Genomic DNA, 20,187 nt, shown 5'->3' on the forward strand with positions numbered 1-20,187 from the left:
GTAAAGGGGAAGTTTATGATAATGATAATTCACATTTTGATACTGAGACAAATTATAAAATGTTACAGGATTTTAAAGAAAATGAACATGAATTCTTTAAATTGGCTTGATTTCACTCATTCTGATAGATTTCTATGTAAAGACCCTGCTGATGTCATTCAATTTGTTGTAACAGTTTGCTTCATACATTGCAACATTTTCTCCCTTCTTTGATTCATTACCATGTCATATGTTTGACACTTATGCCGTTTTCAAATTGTCAGTGATTAATAGCTTTAGGATACTTATGTGTATGGATATTTTGACATATTATTACCCAGGTGAATACATTTAATTCATAGTTTGTTTTAAGAACATATGAGGCACACAGAAGAGTTTTACCGCAACATGACATCTACACATATCAAAAATAAACTGCCTCCAGTCCCACCGGTAACGTATAAATATAAACACAGAGCTGCACTGCCTTGGGTAGTTTCCATTATTCTCCCATAAAATGTCATGGAGTGGATGAAGTAGGGGTCTAACGTAATGCTCTTATTTCAGAGTGTGTTTGTTTAAATCAGACCACATCTGTCACTTCAACACAAACTACATCCACAGACAGCATAAAGGCAATTAGGCTGCCCCTTCCAAAATGACATTACATTCTGAGACAGTCTGCTGCTCTTTCTTCTAAACATACTTATGTCCAGACTCATGTGCAATGGTGAAAGCCAAGCCAAGTCCTGTATCCTCATTGATCGTACAACTCCTGTACTTACTGCACATGCCACTGATGGGGGCAAAACCTGCAGATACAACAAGGAGAGAAAAGTTATTTGAAAATCTGGGCTACTTGAAAATTCAAAAACAAGCAAGATAAAACCCCAAATCTGTATCATATTCTTGTTCTCTTACACTGAGCGCACAATCTGTTCTGACAGTTTGTAAAGACAACAAATATGTGCCACACATGTATCTTCACACACGTGCTTGCCTGGAAGGGGAATCTCACAGAACTGCCAAATGTAACCTCAGATGTCCTGCCCAGTTTAGTTTAAATTAGTTCTTAGACTTTGTTAGCAATCAACACAGAGGACTACTGTTAACTGTGTAGCAGATAGCACCAGCACAGTGACTAACTACCCAGATGTGAGATTTTTCTGTAACTGATAAGCTGATGAGGAATCTTTACTTGGGGTTTCTAATTTTCAGGAAGCAATTTCTTCCAATGGGCCCAAAAATATAATAACCAACGTCAATATTTAGTTGTCAAACATAGCTTGTTAGTCTCAGTTTAGAGAACATTGGTTGGATACATGCAAATTATTACAACTGTGAGCAGCTGCCTTTAAAATGGTTGCTTCAAAAATGGGGAATTTCTGTTTAATTTCCCATTAAACAGAAATTCCCTTTGGTATTGTGCCAGGAAGGGAATCAAGCTACCTGCTATGTTGACCCCTTATAATAAAGGAGAGTCCAGCGAGAACCTTGAAGATTTGGAACATAAATTTAGGACAAATATTGAGGTTGAAGGTGAGTATGCTCAACCTCTGGGTGACCAGTTGGTGGTCATAACTATTTGTAACTAATTGTAAGGAAGTTGCTGTCCTATTGTTAGTCCAGGATGACTGAGCCATTAGAATAAAAGAGACAGATTTTAAACATTAACATTAATGGTTCAGCTTTGTTTTTCATTTAGTTAAAATATTTTTGGTTAGACCCTACCTTTTTTTGTTACAGACAGCTTTGGCAGGATATTTTTAATGAGCTGTTTTTGCCTGAAGTGACAGCTCAAGTTGGTGCTTATACTTCAATCTGTTGACTTTCTTGCATATCAACCCCCTTCTCCTTCTGCATGTGTCTGCATTCATACTGTCACTAGTTTTTTATGGCACGGCTTAATACTCTAGTAAAATATAGGGTTTGCTCATAGTGACAAATGACTGCCAGTCTATCTCTTGACAACTATTTTCGCTTCACCTGTCAGCCCTGTTATAATGTTTGCACCCACAGCATCGCATCTAGGCTGTTGTTAACCAAAATGTGACAACATTTAGCAATGCAAGGGGTTCTTAGTTGTCAGTGGTCCAGACAAAGTCACACTGTTGCTTTTCACATGCGTCTTTAAAAAAAGAAAAAAAAGATCTTTGGCTTGTTAAAGTGAGCTAAGCCCTATCTCACCCAGAGTGTCACAGGGCTCGTTCTTCCAGGAACAAATGTCCAGTCCAGTGAGGAGAACAGCATGATCGTGCCGTTTACCACCTTTCCCCACAAGGCCTGACTGCCATTGACAGAAACTGTTGAGGGACTGGTCAGCGTGATGATTTATGGTCAAGCCCAACTGGAATTGTAGAGAGAACAATTGAGATTTAGAACACAGCCATGGGTATTTTAATCAGTGTCAAGTTAAAAGCAGCACAGTCAGGCAAGGAGTTAGTGTAAATCTACTTACAGGGTCCTGCTCCAGCAGCAACAAGCTAACCACCACAATGTTGATATCATTCCCAATGGTGCCATCTTTGAAAAGGCTGGAAACCTGTAGATTAGTTGAAAATACTTATTGGTAACATTTTTGCAGAAAATATAGGGATAAAAGGATTATGTATGTGTGCAACAAAGTCTCTAAAGGTGGACCTGAACCACTGATAGTGTCATTACATAGGCATGCGTTGAAACCATTCTTCTTTGGGGAGAAACATAAAATGATTGAGTGAGGATTTGTGTCCACTAAGAGTTGTAGTCAGACGTTCACATTCAGTCACCATTGGTATGAGTGTCATGGTAATTTGTGACGGCATTCCAGAAGCTTAATCTTAACTTTCATTATCCAATCTAAAACCATTTCTGATGTGTGTTTGGGATCATTCTTCTGTTGAAACACCCAACTGTCTCCAAGTTTGAACCGTCCAGGTGATGATCTGATGATCTGATGTGAATTTAAAGAATTTGGAAGTAGTCCTCCTTCATTTATTTTGACATATCCTAGTTCACACTTAAAATTAACTTGTTTATTTTTTAAACAGAGGAAAGTGGCAAAAAGTTGCATTCAAAGTTGCAATCAAACAAATATCACAAACATAAAGGGTTAGCAACGTTTTTGCACTTTTCTCTGGAGAAACGTTGCAAATTTGAATGCTTATAAAGTTAGCTTAGCACTTGTGTCTTGCCTCGCAGGAAATACTGATCTGCTGAGATCCTGCTATGTTAGGTAAATGAACAAGAGCTTTGAGAAACACAAAATTTTGACAGATTTCCTATGTGTAATTGAACGATTGCTACCTCATATGTTCTGTCACACCTTGTCTTTCCAACACTTCCACTCCCTTGTCTTTTTCAGCCCTACCATATTCATAACGGTGAGGACGTAGGTGGTGACATTCTCCCTGCCATGTTTCTCCAGCATCTTCCTGTCTGCCACAACCAGGGTCTCCACATTCAGACCTCCCACCCTGTTGGAAATGGGTGATCTTTTTTCCCTCCCTGGACCTTCCACCTCAGGTACCGCAAACTCATCAGGCATGATAAAGCGGTCCTCAGCAGGAGGCTTGGGTGCGTCTAGGAGGGCAAAAAGGGAGAGGCAAAAAGGAAGGGAGGAGAGACACAGAAAGAGGGAGACAGCATGAAGGAGACAGACAATGATACTCAGAGATAGAAAACTTGGCAGTGAGGGTCAAATGAATCAACTCTTTGTCCTGGCTCGTGCCAGGTGTTAAAAGTGCGTGCTCTGGTGTTGAAAGGACAGGAAATTCACTCCCCATGCTGCTTCCTATCATCACTAAAAAAACAATTGTTAAAAAGCCTAAGGGTTCAGTAGCTTCAGGCTAGTGTTGCACTTTTAGCTGGACACAACAACTTGAAATGCATGCTGATAAACATATAATGCACTGAAATTGAGTGTTCTCAAATATTTAATACAGACATAAATCATCATAATATATGTACAGTAAGATCAAAAAGTCTGAATACACCAGTGAATGCAGCATAACAATTTGAATGAAAAGCTGAATCCCTGGAAAACTGAATTACAGATGTGGTATGATTTCATCTTACTTTTAGGATAACATGCACACAGGCTTTTTTTAGGCTTTGGGGTCTGAACAAAGTCATTATTCTGCTACATTATGGAGCAGAATAATGATGGGTGTACAACAACTTTGTCACAATATACTGCCAATATACTGCCAGACTGTGTTTCATGGTGGAGTCGATACTGTAGTATCATTTCTTCTTTATTTTTATCTTTATTTCTTTTTTATCCACAAATCTCAGACTTTATTAGAAAATTAAATCTTCTATAATCATTCATTGTGAAAGCTGCAAAGTTCTAGCCCACTTCAAGTCTTTGGCCTTATTTCCCATCCTGACATGCACTTTAGAGACCCTTTTAATCATTTGAGACTACGACTACACAGCTTTTCTTAGAACAATACTTTTACTGACTGCAGTCTTGCTTTCTTTATTTAGCGAATTCTGCAACTATTATTAGATTTAGCTTTTCTATCTCCCAGTGAACAATGTTTGATGTATTAATGTAGTCACATTTGGTCTGCCTGATTGTGTTTTAGATACAACTGATCCAGTTTCCACGCAGCATTTTAGAGTGTAATGCGCTTCCCCCTCAGAAACCTTCAGTCTAGACACAATTTGACACTGGAAAAGAACCTCCTTGCTTGGAATAATTTGACTTGTGACAATTTCACATGGATCTGGTGCCGTGTTGTCCAGTCTCACAATGTTACTTAAAAAGCATTCAGTATAGCAGGTGAATGACGGCTGCAGGTTGATTTACTTACAAGCCTTTGCTGAGCAGATCAAATTCACCTTAGTAAATGCTGCTTCAGCGGAAAGATACAACTTCAGGAATTCTGATCTTTTCTTTTTGATTACTGACTTTAAAATAGAGCAGAATCAGAAATATCAGAATCAGACTTTCTGAACCCACAGCACATACACATACGTTAAAACCTGTTATTATAAAGTGTTATAAACCTCTATGGTGATGTTTTTTGTTTCAAAATGAGGTACTATATTAGATTATTATTTAGCATTCCATGTTGGTTTCACTTGTTTTATCAGAGCCTTCTTTATCCTGCCAGAGTAAACTCTGAACAGAATCAAACATAATGTTTAATTAAAGATGATAGTAATAAAACATAATCAGTTAGTTGAGCCAATGAGTTAGTGTGTAGTAACATGAAAGCTCAGAATAAATTACAGGAGATTAAGACACAGGTTCTTTACATGACAGTTCACATCTTGTATTTAACTGTTTAGTTTCAAAACTGGACAGTATGTGGCTGGCAGAAAGAATGGATATTTCCTTCACCTTGAACTGTACATTTTAAATACAACAGCAGTAATGTTTAAGAAGTTAAGACTGTAAAAGTGTCCTATTTAACATGCAGCACATAAATATTCTGTACATATGGAAGCCACGCAGTTTAATGGTAAGATGAAACTTGTGTTATGAAAACGTTGAATAGCTGAATAGATGTAAAGGATAGAAATGATTGTCTACCAGATGTTACACACCATATCTCTCTATCTCTATCTCTAGATAGAGAGATAGATATATACATATAATAAAGGAAAGGAATTAAAGGTTCCCTTACATACATTGCTTGCGGCGTCCACAGAAGTGTTGCCTCTGCAGCTTTCCATGCTGGTTGTCATGATGCTGCTGCTGTTGATGATAATCATGAAGGTAAGGGTTGCCAGGTCTAGAAGAACTGACGTCAGAGGGGCTTCTGGATCTTCTGTGGACAATGTGCTCTGCTGAGCGCTTGTACAGTACATGCGGGTGATGACCATTGGGGGCACTGTAGTTGTGTTGTCTGGCCAGATGTTGGGGTAGAGGGGCGATCAAATACTCCTCCTGAGACACACGGATCAACCCTGACTGCAAAACACACAAAAAAGTCGATCACAATAAGTAGAAAGGGTTACAAGAAAATTCTTCTAGATAAACTATATAATAAGAGTTAAGACAAAACATATTTGACAGATTTGAACTGTATTTTACAAAGTGTACACACAAATCACCTCTACAATGGTATTTGAGTCCACACTGCCAAGCTTTGTCAAAGCCTCAGTGTAGCTAAAGCAGCTGTTTCCAGAAATCCTTTCTACTGTATCACACATATCACCTCAAGATCCACCCACCACAACCTCACTCATTCTTCGAACCCAAACTCTATCCTAACATTAAGCAGATGTGCACTCTAAGAGTTTACAGATGTTAAGGAGAGAAAAGGTCTTATTTAATTGGAAGACAGAACACCGTGAAATTACTGGTGGGGGGATTTTTAAAAACTGGGATTTGTTTTTAATTGATTTCAACAAAATCTAAACTGTGTGCGCAACTAAAATGAGATCACTCATGGTTAGAGCCTTACTTCAAAATATAATTTACTGAAAACAGACTACATTGCAGCACTTCTTGCTGACATTGTCATATCACTGCCAGCATTTGATTTCTTCCTGGGTTTGTTTTTGATATATTATTTGTCCAGTGTACTGTGTGTTTTCTCAAAAGTTTATTGTTCATTCAATTCAAGTCTAACAGGAAATATTTTTGGAACTGATTAAGATAATGGAAGTCAAGTAAGAAAGAGAATAAATCCAAGAAAAAAAGAGATCTTTTAGTGCTGGAAATGTTTATCATCTTGGCTTTTAAATGGTAAGTAAAGTATCTTTTTCTTTACTCTCCTGACACATACTTCTCACATTTTACTTGCGACATGGCGAACTAATGATTTATTTATGTCACCTCTACTTGAAAAGAATATAAAAACACAGGCATGCTTTGAATGGCTGGAGAAAAACTAAAAATGTTAGGATGCTTGACAGGCTTTGTTTGCAGGGTTCCTCCCGAAACACATTATGAACCCAATCCAATTGTCCTGCCTGCCATAATAATGTCAACGCAGTGTTTTGGCGTGCAGTTTTAATCGAGTAGTCTTAACCGGCCTCAGAACGAGAGATCAAGCTACTGAACCTTAAACATTCCGTCTGACCACAGTATTCTACCTAATTCACTCTGCAACTCTACAAATGTACACAGAATAGCTGTGCAATCAATCAGGCGCACACTCACTGCAATACACTCGCTGACCCAGTGACCTATGGCCTTTTTGTGTGTCATCTAACTCACCATGTGTGCGTGCGTGCGTGCGTGCGTGCGTGCGTGCGTGCGTGCGTGCGTGCGTGCGTGTGTGCGTGAGACAGAGAGACAGAGAGAACTAGCGAGAGAGAGAGTGACAGTGCCCTGCTCCTGTTGAACTGACCCCATTCCGCCCAGACTAGCAGGTGGCAAAATAAACAGAGGCTGGACAAAAGGGAAGCCATGGTGAGGCTCTTGTTGTGAAAACAGTGCCTGGATATGTGGCAGACTGCCATCATCAAGCCCATCTATTCATCCATTGAACCATCCATCTCTATAACCATCCAGCTCCCAGTTGATCGCCCAACTGTCCATAAATCTTCTACGTCTTCCATCAATCTTGGTGCAACGTGAAGTTTTACAGGAAGCTAACTGTCAAATTTTATTATCTTGACTATATGTAATGTCCACATGGTCCAGTGGCTGGGAGTTTTGTTCTGCAATCTCAATAGTTTGAAGCCCAGCATATCAATACATGCCAAAACAAACCTTATGCTAGCTACTCCACGACTACTTGCTCCAGCTGTGTTGCACTGCGAACACATTGTGGAAAGAAAATTTCCCTCTGGGTCATGAATAAAATATATCAACTCAAAGAAATGAATTAAGAGAGAGAAAATGCCCTTGGCAAAAATTGACTGTGGCTTCCTAAAATAGTTTGGAATTCAAAACAGAGCTAGAGAAGGTCAAAGGAGGTGTGTCCAATCAGCACACACCGCTGTCGCCTCTCGTTTACCCATCTTTTCATCTGCCTGGCATTCAGCAAATACCTGGCCTGCAAAAACATACACCTAATCAAATATTCCTCTTTAAAGATGAAACACTTATTTATTTATTATTTATCTTTTTTTCTCCTTCAATTAAATGATAACACTTTAATCATGAGTAAAACATAATTTCACATTTTCCCCCACTGAAGCATTCAGAATGCCATAATGTTACAGATGAAAGGTCTCTTTATAATAATGTAAAGCCCTTACCTTACAATGCAAAGCAATGTAAACCAATTCATGATATAAAGTCACCATGAGATGACAAGTAACTTTGTAACCATAAGAATCCTACATTAAAATTAAAGAAACACAAAGATCTGAACTTGATTAGTGCAAAACTCACATCCCTGCTTGTGCTCTGTTTCTCTCTCTCTATAGCTGCGTCACCAAATCTGCCAGCTCTCCACTTTCTTTTCCAGCAGATAGCAGATGGAAGAGTCTGTGATGATAATGACAGGAAACGAATTCCATCTGCAACAATGGTTAAAATATGGTTCTGTGTCTGCTTGTGTTTTTATCTCAATGTATACCGTAGATTGAACTTTCTTTTGTCAGCATGTTTTGTGTTTTAGTGAATACCAAAGTATGACGTTATAGTGGACTCTTAATGTTGGACACAGCTGCCAACACCGCATACACAAAGGAGTATGTTGCAAGGCGTGAGCACTAAGTAAGCAGAGCATAAATAGGCTTTTCAAGCGCAATGACAAGGTGAGAGGTCAGAGAAGATTACTGCGTGTTTACACACTGAAGCTGAGTGTGCTTTAATATGGTGGGATCATGCTCAAAGCTCATTTGCTCACACTCAAATTCCCATTTTCCTCTGCTCAACCTGCTTTTCTGCTAGCTCTCAGGTTTTTATTGAAAAGAATGTTCGATGGTGCTTTGGACGAGTAAGGACTTTGTTTTGCTAAATTACGGATGTTTGGCTAAGTTCGTAATACTGGGGAGAGTCTACCTCCCCTGACACCCCACAAACCTCTATTGGTGTAATAATGGATATATTAAAAAGCTGGATATAACACTGAAAGTCTGTTTTGTTGCCAAAATTTTCCCAGTTGTCTTTTTCTGCCCAAAACTCTTCTGCAGCTGAAAAAGAATTTTCCCATAGACCACAATAAGAAAAGACACCTCCAACTGTAACACAGGCCATTTTTTTCTCCCTTTCTATTATGAATTTTTGATCCGCGGTGGTTTCATATTTGTAAAGCTTTGCCAACGCCTACAAAATTTTTGCTTGGTGTTCTTGACATCATCACAAAATGCAAACTTTATGAGATTAGTTGGAATCTACAAGCAGGCCAGTGTATGAGCAGTGGGCAGAATAACACTGAAGCAAAGTCTTTTTTTGGTCCATTTTCCAGGTTACCAATTTTCACTCAAATGAGCATTTCTCATCTTTTAATCCGTAAACAATTCTAGGTATATGCATCAAGCATGTTTTATTTACTTTTTCATGTAGTTGTAAGAGTGACTATTTCAAGAATGTAACCTTTGCAGCTGTCATAAGGCCAAGTTAGACTAATCAGATTAGATAAAGATAAGCTTCCTGCCTTGTATGTAACATCAATCGATTAGTGTCAGATTTGAACCCTTCTGGATGTGTGAAAAAGGCAACAGCTTAGTTATCTAGGATTACACATACAGTCATAAAATCAGAGCGTAATGCTTTCAAATCTTACTCGCCACCCAAAGCACTTGTGCTATAGTGTCTTATTCAGTAAAGTGATAAAGCATGAAAAACATGCTATGAAAAACTAAATCTAACCTATGATTGATCTTGCATTATTTGACCCAGTTCTTCTAGTTCTTCAGGCACAATAAAGACTAAAAGTTGCACTACCTCAGCATTTGTTGACTTGACCACTCTGACATCTTTATTGTGTTGAGGGAAACATAACATTACTCAAAATGCCAGTACCATTTGAGAAAAGCACACTACTCTTGTACTCATCTATAGATTTACAGATGAAATGATAGATAAGCTGATTCTTTTTCAGGCACAATCTTCAAAGACCACAGAAAGGCCACCTGTAAAGTTGATAGAGAAGACCTCTACTTATCTCTCTACATTAACACTTGTAAGACCTTACTAGATTAAAGGGATGAGCACTCTCTGCTAAACACCACTTTAGTTTTCACCCCACATTCACACATTTCTCATTACGTCACAGTCAGATTACAGGTTCAACAAAGTCACCTTCAGTCAGCAAAGTCGCTATTTCGTACATGAGAAAAACGTCTTCATTTCCTTGGATAAAGTCAGCACAAGCACAAGCTCTGTTTCTTTAGCAGCACAACTGTCATGGTAGACGGCAACTTTAGCTTGTCTCTGTATAAACTGCAGCCTCTTTTAAAGTTCCCTACCATGATATTATAAGGCAAATGAGTAAGTGCTTACATGCTGTTTAAGACTTGGGACGAGCGGTGAGAAGCCCCAAGCCGGTGATTACTGAGCTCTAAAGCACATCTGCACTCCAGCTCAGCAAAGAATCACGTGAACACAGTGTGTGTGGCGAAGAGGGGAAAAAAAATCACACAGGAGCAAAGGAGAGCCCTCAGGCATCTAACTAATTCAATAGAATCACAATCTGAGTAATTATAGTCTGCTTATGTGAATTATGTGTGTTTAAAATGGGGTAAGAAATGGGTAAAGAAGACATGTTAATTTCGGAACTGGGATCAAAAGAAGAAAAGAGCCAAGCAGCAATGACAGGGCGGAACATTGGTTGAATTTCTCTATGTTTACTTTCAAATGACTGTATTTCCCAGCACAGTGGAGTTTTCTTATTTAAAAAAATTACTATCACTGAATTGGACCTGGACTATTTACAAACACTCTTATTAGTGATAGCATATATGGATAACTCTCTTCATGTACAGCTCATTAGAATCACAATGTGTCAATAGCCTGAGGTCACGCAGCCCTTGTTTACCCACACTAATTGCCTTTGAACAACCTACTGACACCCTCTGAGCATGTCTATGGAACAGAGAAGAGGTGGGCACACACAGAGTGAGAAACTGATGGTGTTGGTTGAGTCTTTTGTCGGTTGGAGCCCTTGGGCATGGGCTCGCTCAATTATCCCATGTAGACACAGCAGGGAACAGGAGGGCTACTCCCACACCAGTCCATAAAAAAGGAAATGTCCTCTTTCAACGTGCCATTACTCTCTATAAGTGGGTTACAGTGCAGCTTTAGCACTTTTACTAACTAATATAGCACTACTGTGTTGCAAATGAGGCAGGAGTGTAATTCAAATCGATTCAAAGACTCTGTATAAGTCCCAACAGCAACAGCATTTACAAATCACTTTTAGCATAGCGCAAGTTTGAACTGCATGCAGTTGTACGACCAGACAGGCATGCAAAAGATTACAACATGCTGACATCCAAACTCACAGGTATTACAAATATCACACCTATATCATAGCTCTCTCCATTAAAGGTGTATGTCATGAGTCTTAATGAAGTTTTGAGGAACATAAATGCAAAAGTGAGTCATGTTACTTTAACTGGTTTATCTGTGATGATATCTGAAAAGGGTTTTATTTACTGCTCATTACTCTATTAACGAGGTAGTTCTAAGTTTTCTGCAGATCTGGACTGTTTTACAGCAGCACCAGTCAATGTGCTGCAGTGGTGACAACAGTAGGTCAGATTTGATGTATGGCCTCTGTTTGTAGAAGTTGCAGCATCCACTTGAGCACTTCAACAGTGGCCATTAGTCTTGTGTGAGAAAGACCTTGCACAGCATAGAAAGGACGTACAAGCGCACACACACACCATCCCACACCCATGCTGAGAGCCTGACCCCCCTCTCCTGCTGGCATCTAACAGCGGGCACTACATCACTGTCAGCATCCAGACCACCAGGGAAAAAGCTCCGGGCCACTCTACTCGTGTAGCGCCAAGATCTGAGCTCCTCTGTGGCCCGGCCCAGTCGCTGAATTATGGCCAAGCCAGGGAAGTATGTTGTAGTGGGAAGATGTTCCAATTTGCTGGGCTTTACAGATAATGGACAGGTACAAATAGCCCAAAAGTTGTCCGGAAATCGGTCATTCAAGTGTCACTTTAACTCTCCAAAAGCCTAAGGGATTGGCAGCACACATCATATATTGTCTACATTCCAACCCTGTGGATGAGTAATCATATGCTGTCTCAGCCCCATTAGGAGTCTAACAGGATTACAATATGTTGAATATTCAGCGCAAGCAAGCACTTCAATGTCCTGTTTGGCTAAATAGTGTCATTTTCAGGTTTATTTTCCCACACAACATCTTTGGGTAGGACTAATTTTTAAATCATCACTATTCAATAAAAAAAACAACCAACTCTTGACTGGAATTTGATGTCAGTAAAAATTTAGCAAGAGACGATGTCACATTTTCACAAAAAGAAATGAAGCTCAACCTCTCATATATTCACAGTGTGAAGTGTTCAACAACAACAAAGTACATCCAGCATCAATAACAACGCCTGGGAAAAGAGCAAGCATCTTCTTCACGCCACAGGGAGTCCCACGCCTGGTGGAGTTGAACAGAGGGTGTAAGTTCAGCTCTCCTCTTACAACAGTCACCGGTGCTTGCCACAAGCCTCAGAGCTGTGTCAACGATGGCTATCAAACACTGAGTTTGACCTTCCTGAAAGGATGAAAGTGAATGGAGGAAAGACAGAGGAGGTGTGTATTGACACTTTGTTTAATGTTTTTACTCTCACACTTGATTGTTCAAACACATCTTTAAGCTATAAATTGTGGTACCTGGGAGGTTGCTGGATCATTACGACCCTAATAAAGATCCAAGAGGTCTCATTCATGAGGTTAACAGACATGTTATGAGGAAATTACGGCTCAGTAGTGTGTGGACAGTCCATTGACAGCTGTGGGCAGCTCTGGACTGCCTCTCCACCTACAAAGTATCAGCTGTCAAAAGGGGTCAGTGTCAAAAATATGTAGTACTACTTGTCTGTGGTCTACTTATGGTTGTGCTGTTGTTTGTCCATCAACCAGCCGCAAAGAAGAGCAAAGTTATAACTTACAAAGTGTTTGCAGGACTGCTTGGGAGCATGTTTGTATTGGCTGAAAACCTTTGTCCATAGGGTCCATAGGCAAATACTCCACAAATGGATACAACCACAGTAGCATAAATTGACTGACCAAGAATGTTCTTCAAGTCAGTGTGCAATGTGGTTTCACCCAAGTACTTGACCATTCAGAAATTCAACAGTGCATCGGTTATAGAGACAAAATGTCTTGGTTCCATGACAAAAATCCAAAGGTGCTTTTCCCATGAGACTTCAGGTTATTGCAGAAAATATACTCTGTGGGAAATGAAGGTATATGATATTTTCACGACTACCTACTTGTTAGCAAAAGGCTTCCCTGGGACACATATTAGCTTAGCCTGGGACACAGGCCTCATTTAAAGTATATCACTTTAAATAGTGGGGTACATGTCTGATGGTCTTTATTTTAAAAACTGACAAAAAACGGACAGACGTAGCTCTAAATGGTCCTATAATGGCCATCTACACTTTACCTCTTCTGCTTTAACTATCAAGTAGAAACAATAGGTCATTGGGTAGCATGTTTGCTGCATCAACTTATGAACTATAGAAATCCTAGAGAAGAAAAAATGGATTAGTTTATCTGGACCTAAGCCAATGAAGACCAGAGAGCTCAGGCTGACTCTGACCTGGCCTGTTGGGTCTTGGGAAAGGTTGTAGTAAAGGTCATGGTCAGCTATACCACTATCTGATATAACCAGCCTAATGGGGGGTGTATTTGACGCTCAAACATTTAAGTTCTGAACACTGCCAAGTCACAAACAATGCTATTTAGAGCAGTCACACTGCTCAAGTCGAAAATGTTTACAAATGTACCACAATATACTTCACAAGGTACTGCAAATTTACTACAAGGCAATGCATCTTAAACCACTTCAAACCACTTTAACTGTGGTTTAAGATGCATCATGTGTTAATGTTGTATTTCTAAGGGTTGGCAGAGAATAGTACAGGCCGGACAGAATTCAGATCTGCTGTGCTTACCCAGTAAGGAGTTTCCTATCCTGGGAAGGTGCTAGAAAGACAAAGGGGAGCTATAAATCATTTGTTTTCTGGACTCACACAGGTGGTGAGCAGCACTGAACTTGAACATTGTAAAGACCTGTTAAGAGTTCAGGTTAAGTCCCACCAACCCCCACATACACCAATGAATAGAAAATTTAGGTCAAGCAGCACAGTGACCTCAGACGAGAAACCTTCAAAAGAAGAAAGAGAGAAGACCCCTCCCCAACCCCCAACACCATCCACTTCTCTTACAAATCAGAGAGCATTACATCTAAAGAGGCATCCTTTCATCTCTCATGCAAAAGTGAGGCAGACAACTTTGGTTCATTCAAGAACAGAAGGTGCTTTTACAGGTCATGGAGAAAGTGATTAAACCCAACAAATAACACCATGTTCAATTAATAAGGATTTACAGTAGAAAATCCCACTATGCAAGTCATTCATCCAGCTATCCCACTCTGCTCTTAATACCACCCTGGTCTTCATTTTAACAGTTGAATCCCACTCCCATCTGTTTAAAAAAGAAAATGTCCCAGCCCTTATTTGGCCCGGGGTCTGGTGCTGAAACCTCTGCTTTTATTAAAACGCAAGGTCCACAGCTCTGTTTCAGACACTGTCTTTTCCCTTTTCTTCCATTTCCTTGTTTCTGTTGAAAGGAGACAATGAAACAAAGCACGAGAAAACGTTTTTCTTCCTATCTCCACCTCACTTCTTCTCACCTCATTTCTTCTCCAAAGCCCTTTGACATAAACAGAGCCCATCTCTCCAACTCTCTATAAAGAGACTATCCAGCCTCCCTGGGAGCTTGAACCACAGACAATAAATTCACATTACTCTTGCACAACACTTTCTCTCGTGTGCTGCCTCCCAACCTGACCCAGCTCACTTTTCATTCATTACTTTACCCTCTTTTCCATTTTCTCTCTTGTATCCTTGTCTTCCTCTTTTTTTCTTCCTTTCTTCCTTCTACCAATGTCTTTAATCCCACCTTAATCTTTTACTCAAGCCCATCAGTGCAGTCAGCACACTTGAATGACTCTTTCCTCATTTATACCTAATCCAAATTTTCTAAGCAGAGGGCTAGATGAAAAGAAGGGGTTAAATGTCTTTATTGTCCTAAAGCTCGTAGCAATTTAACACAGACAGACTGATTTTTACAAAGAGACAGAGTAAATGGTTGGTACCAGAGTATCTTTTCAGTGTACTTGTCATTGTGTCTTACTTAATTATTTTATTTTGGAGAAAACTCTGTTTATCTGCTAGAAATATAACGATAACAAAACATCCATCAGTGGCCCAGTGGTCGGACTTGAAGAGGAAAACAAAAACTTGCAAATGTTCAAGAAGAGTAAAAAATAGATCAAAGTGTTTGTACCAACTCATTCAAATGCAATCACAACCCAATCACACTGTGTCCTCGCAGCTCTTTTAAGCGAACGGGTCAGTGGTGTTTTATTGTTAGTGGGAGCTAGCCTAATGAAAGGGACAATGCAAAGATTAGCAGTGCCAGCCAGGCGGCTCAAACTTCACCCTGGCTTTAATTGCTGTGAACAAGAGGAGATGTAGAGGGAGGGCAAACAGAGGACAAAAGAGGAGGGCAAGCGCAGGAGGAGTAGGTAAGACGAGGTATGGAGCTTAGATGATAAATGTAAGTATGGCATTTATGGGGGTATAATATGTCCATCTGGTCCATGCTGGTATGGTATGTGTCAAACACTGAATGTGATCTTTTAAACATCTAATAAACCAAAGAAAATAGTGAAGCTTATAGATGACCAAAAGGCACAAAAGACACACACTGCATGCCACTAGTGGATGTATGCATATGCACATGGACAGATTTCATTGTTTTGACTTGGTGGTAATTAATGCTTTATGAAAAGATTTACATTGTTGCATCCAGCTGTGTTTGTGGAGTCCCTCCCTTGAGTTTATTACAGAGCTGTGGCATCACACAGCAGCAGGATCCATATGAGCATCTCCAAAGCAAATTTTTCCAGAGTGCTAAAGTAACTAGGCTATCTGAGCTATCCCTGTCCTGAATCTTCTTTAGTAAAACTCACAAGGACCGTGTTGATATTATCTTGTAATCTGTAATGCCTTTTCCTAAATGTTGACCTATACCATTACTTACAAGGTACACCACTGGGCGAGTGGTTGAAGAAAACTGCCCTGAGCAATGGCCAAAATTACACTGTAACACAGTGGTCAAGGAAAAAGTGATGACATCCCTGACTAAATTATGGCCTTTTCACTGTACTGTCCTGTAGCAGTGTAACTTTTCTCTCTTCTTCTGCTCTTTTCCTTTTATTCTTTCTCTTATGTCCTCTCCTCCCTGTGTTCAAAGCAGTTCCAGACAAAGCACCGAAACTGATGCATACACTCATGGGTAATGATGTCATGTTACAGTTCACCCATGATATGACCAAAGTCTGACAATGGTGCATCAAAACAGCTGGAATGCTAGAGGACACGAAGCATTCAAGGACAAATAAAGGCATGGAACTTGAGGTAGGGGTGGAGTGCAAAATCTGCTGTGTGACAGCCTTTTAGCTCCACAAACTTATCAGAAACTGAAAAAAAAAATTCCCATTAGGGTTGTGAAATCATCTAAATTGACTTAGAAGTGTTTTGTCAGCCTTTCTTGAACTAAGTAGAAGCATGTAATCAGTTTAAGAATAAAACCATATAATTGAGGTAAAACATAAAATGACTCAGTTTTTCATGTAACAAAAGCTCAGCCAGAGGTTACTGACACTTACCAGTCCAGAACATGTTGATATGGCTGCAGAGGAGGCCGACTGGTTACGGATAAATCCCTGATAAAGGCAGTTGTGAACCTTTGCATCATCCATTGCTGTGGTGATGCCATTTGAGCTGATCATCTGCACAGTGAACCCAGGGCCAACCACAGAAGATGGATGCAGGTGAAGGTGCATGTCATGCCCAAAGGCAGAGAGGCGATAGTGCAGAGAAGGAGGCAAGGACCTTTTGCCGCGATGGCTTCGCCTGGTCACATCATGGGTCAGGTACGCTCCCTGAGAGTCCACTTCCACAGGGGTTACAAATACGTAGTCTGATGATAAGGGATGATAAGGGATAGAAAGACTACATCAAAAAATTCTGATGTCAAATACTTTAGCACAAAGACATCATGTTTTAACTACAATTTTCAGTATAATTTAGAATATGCATAATTTGACCAAGTGGGAGTGCTGTCTTCTTCCTTGCTTATATGTGCCAGTGGAGTCACCAAGGTGTCATTTTCATTCAAACATCTATCTCTCTTTCATCATTGTTATTTTCAGCATCCAAACCTTTCTATAGTATACCTCTGGAAAAAGTGCTGGGAGTAAACAAAAGTATGTAAATCACATTCGGGAAAGCGGAGGACAGAAAAGGGAGTCTTTGAATAAGTACTGCACTCACTGGTTCATGTAAACAAGCATTTCTATCATTTCCATCCACATAAGCAGTAGTCATGTCACACTGTGTAACAAGTAATATTCTTCACTGTTTAACACTCTGGTCTAGTAACTGATTCAATGTTGGCATTTATCTCACTTTATTCACTTTCTCCCTATAAACATGGAATACAGCCAGCTGGAAGAAACATCCTCAGATGCAATGGCGTGTCCAGCGGGGTGGCCTGGGGGGGCACAGGCCACCCCCCCAACCAGACTGGCCACCCCAGGTGCCACCCCAAAGGCAAAACAATACAATTCAATCAAATATCAAATGTCCGATTATGTTTTCACGGTGAAGCTCAGATATCCGAGTGCGCTATGTGCATCACGTTAGCAAAGGTAGGAGAGCCAAGCAAGAAAGACGGCACCGCAGGAAACAATTTTTCGGTGAAAGAAAATGAGGACAGAATAAATGTCCCGGTAAGTAATATTAAGTTTGTTGAGTTTAGTAAACTTCGGTGAAATTAGAATACCAAGGAAAAAATAACACTTAAAGAATTATTGCAGCTGTGGAATATTTCAGACAGTATGCTACTGAGGGCAGCTAACATAAGAGTTATGAGTTATAAGATATCATCTAAGTCGTAACATTGCTGTATGGAGCTGCAGATTTGGTTGCAGGTTAACATAGCTGGACTGGCCATCGGGCATACCGGGCATATCCCCAGTGACTTATTTTTTATTTTTATTTTGTAAGGGCATGAACAATGAGAGGTGGTGGATTGGCCAGATGCAGGTCGATGTGTAAAAATAACTCAGTTGTTTGGTGGTGGCTATGGCGGGGCTTCCACAGAGGCCAGCAGGTGGATGAGGGAAGGGGAGGCAGGAGGAGAGCCCCGAGGCAGCCGCCAGTCCGAGTGTCAGGTGAACTGAACTTCAGGTAAGAAGTTATGACCTGCAGTCTATCTGGGTCAGATATAAACTAAGTTTAGGTGGAGTTTATTTTTGTTGTGCTGACTTTTTACCGTCAGTTGCAATAACTCATACTGCCCGAGCTAGCATGAAGGAGTTTCTGTACAGCTGTTCAGTTGCTATGATGTTACTGATAGTGAACTTTATTTTATTCATAAGGTTAGTTAGTAGAGTTGCCAACGGCTCCTTAAAAATGGAATGGTCCCTCATTCAGAGAAAATATTATGCGTTTGGTATTGAGCTGAGAAGAGACGCAGTTTGTCCCGAACTTTAGCTAGAATGGAAAAAGACACAAAGCTGGAGTTATTCTGTGTGTTTACGCTGCACAGCTGCCTCTTCTCTCATCTCCCCCTCCCTCTTCTGTTGCTACTTCAATCATGAAACTGATCAGTGATCAGCTGATCAGCTTTTCTCTCTTGTTTGTTTATCGCCCACTTTGCGCCAGAAAGAGGAAACCAGCGGATGTCGCGCTAAACAACAGCAGCACGTTTAAGCTTGATCGGCTGTTGTTAGAATTTATTTAATATTAATTTCCAGTATCAGCTGATGTTTGCTGGAGCCACAGCTGTAAAGCTGCTGGTCATGATGTCGGTTTGGATATGTGGTGAGAGGGAAACATGAAGATGAAACCAGGAGATGTCCTTACTGGATCATCAGAGCTGAACAGGTGATGAAGAAACAGGTTTAGGTGACATGAATGAGTTGAAGGGAAGTTATGAACTGTTTCTGAGAGACAAATAACACCAGGATCCTTTTTTAGGTAGCTGACAGCTGGTAACTGTGCAGGGGCGGGTCTAGCAAAGTTATGCCAGGGGGCCAGGTAGGGAATTAACAGGGAGAGGTGGGGCACAAAGAAATACTTTTCTTTCTTATTCTCATTTAAAATATCTAGCTTTTATTAAATAATTATCTAAATCTTACAACCAAAGTTTTTATCTGATGTAAAATGTATAGAAATCATACATATACCAACAAGACTGTGTACATCACTGTCACAACAGCATTTGTTTTCATTCAAAGGCTTTATGGTTTTAATACCTGGTGGGCCGGTCTGTAGTCAAAATGCCCGATTTTCTGTCCCAGTCCAGCCCTGCAGGTTAATACTGGCAGTGTCACCATGCCAGCTGACTGTATTTCATCGTCAGCCAGTGTTGTTCTTTATCAATATTACCAAAGTTTACCATAAGGCAGCATAGAAAGTATTTACTTGCTTTCAGGTTTTATTCAAATGTTAGTCTTTTCAGTTGTTTCCCCACTTTTTTCCTGTTTCAAAATCAAACACCAGTTTGTGAGAAGATGATCTTCTTTTTTTAATAAGCAGATAAAGTTTTACATTGGAATTGGCTAATTTGTCAATTGTTTGTTACAAATGTTCGTATTTTAATATTCAAAAATGTTTTTGCCCAAAACATATGTGCACTACATGTCAGTAAAAATACTATGCAAATATTGCTGTCCTTGAATGCTGAGTAAACACTGACAAAGCACTGATTGTATCTCTTGTACTTTATTAACGCAGTATCTAAAAACTTTGCACCGTAGTGGTTAAAATCTCATTCTAATAAGAGTTAAAAGCTCATTCGGTTATTAGGTTTATAGGATTATTTTTAAACATTATCTGCCAATTACATCTGCCACCCTTCTCCAAATCTGTGCCCCTACCTGGCCCCCCCAACAAAAATTTTCTAGACACGCCACTGCTCAGATGTGAAAAGACAAGCACTCACCATGATTTAATCCGTGGCTGTTGCTGGAAGAATAGCTGGCTGAAACGGTGTGGGAGGCCTGTGAGCAGTAAATGTGCAGCGTCTGAAAG

General features: G+C 40.0%; 1 protein-coding gene across 2 annotated transcripts in view; it reads right to left on the minus strand.

Moving 5' to 3' along the window:
- The window catches only part of adamts18 (ADAM metallopeptidase with thrombospondin type 1 motif, 18), a 55,254-nt gene that overhangs the window by 34,685 nt on the left and 382 nt on the right, over window positions 1–20,187 (minus strand). Inside the window, exons 2-9 of one of the 2 annotated variants that reach the window (XM_085351719.1) lie at window positions 20,099–20,180; window positions 16,749–17,068; window positions 7,510–7,515; window positions 5,602–5,884; window positions 3,329–3,540; window positions 2,438–2,521; window positions 2,167–2,326; window positions 686–791 (exon numbers count right to left, since the gene is read on the minus strand). In XM_085351719.1, coding sequence (XP_085207845.1) covers window positions 686–791; window positions 2,167–2,326; window positions 2,438–2,521; window positions 3,329–3,540; window positions 5,602–5,884; window positions 7,510–7,515; window positions 16,749–17,068; window positions 20,099–20,180 — 1,253 coding nt within the window. The remainder of the gene's footprint in view (window positions 1–685; window positions 792–2,166; window positions 2,327–2,437; window positions 2,522–3,328; window positions 3,541–5,601; window positions 5,885–7,509; window positions 7,516–16,748; window positions 17,069–20,098; window positions 20,181–20,187) is intronic. The other variant, XM_085351726.1, reaches the window with a different exon arrangement.

Source organism: Diplotaxodon limnothrissa, linkage group LG1, assembly GCF_057381915.1.
Source record: "Diplotaxodon limnothrissa isolate DT_005_m linkage group LG1, D_limnothrissa_male_GT1.1, whole genome shotgun sequence".
Lineage (NCBI taxonomy): Eukaryota > Metazoa > Chordata > Actinopteri > Cichliformes > Cichlidae > Diplotaxodon > Diplotaxodon limnothrissa.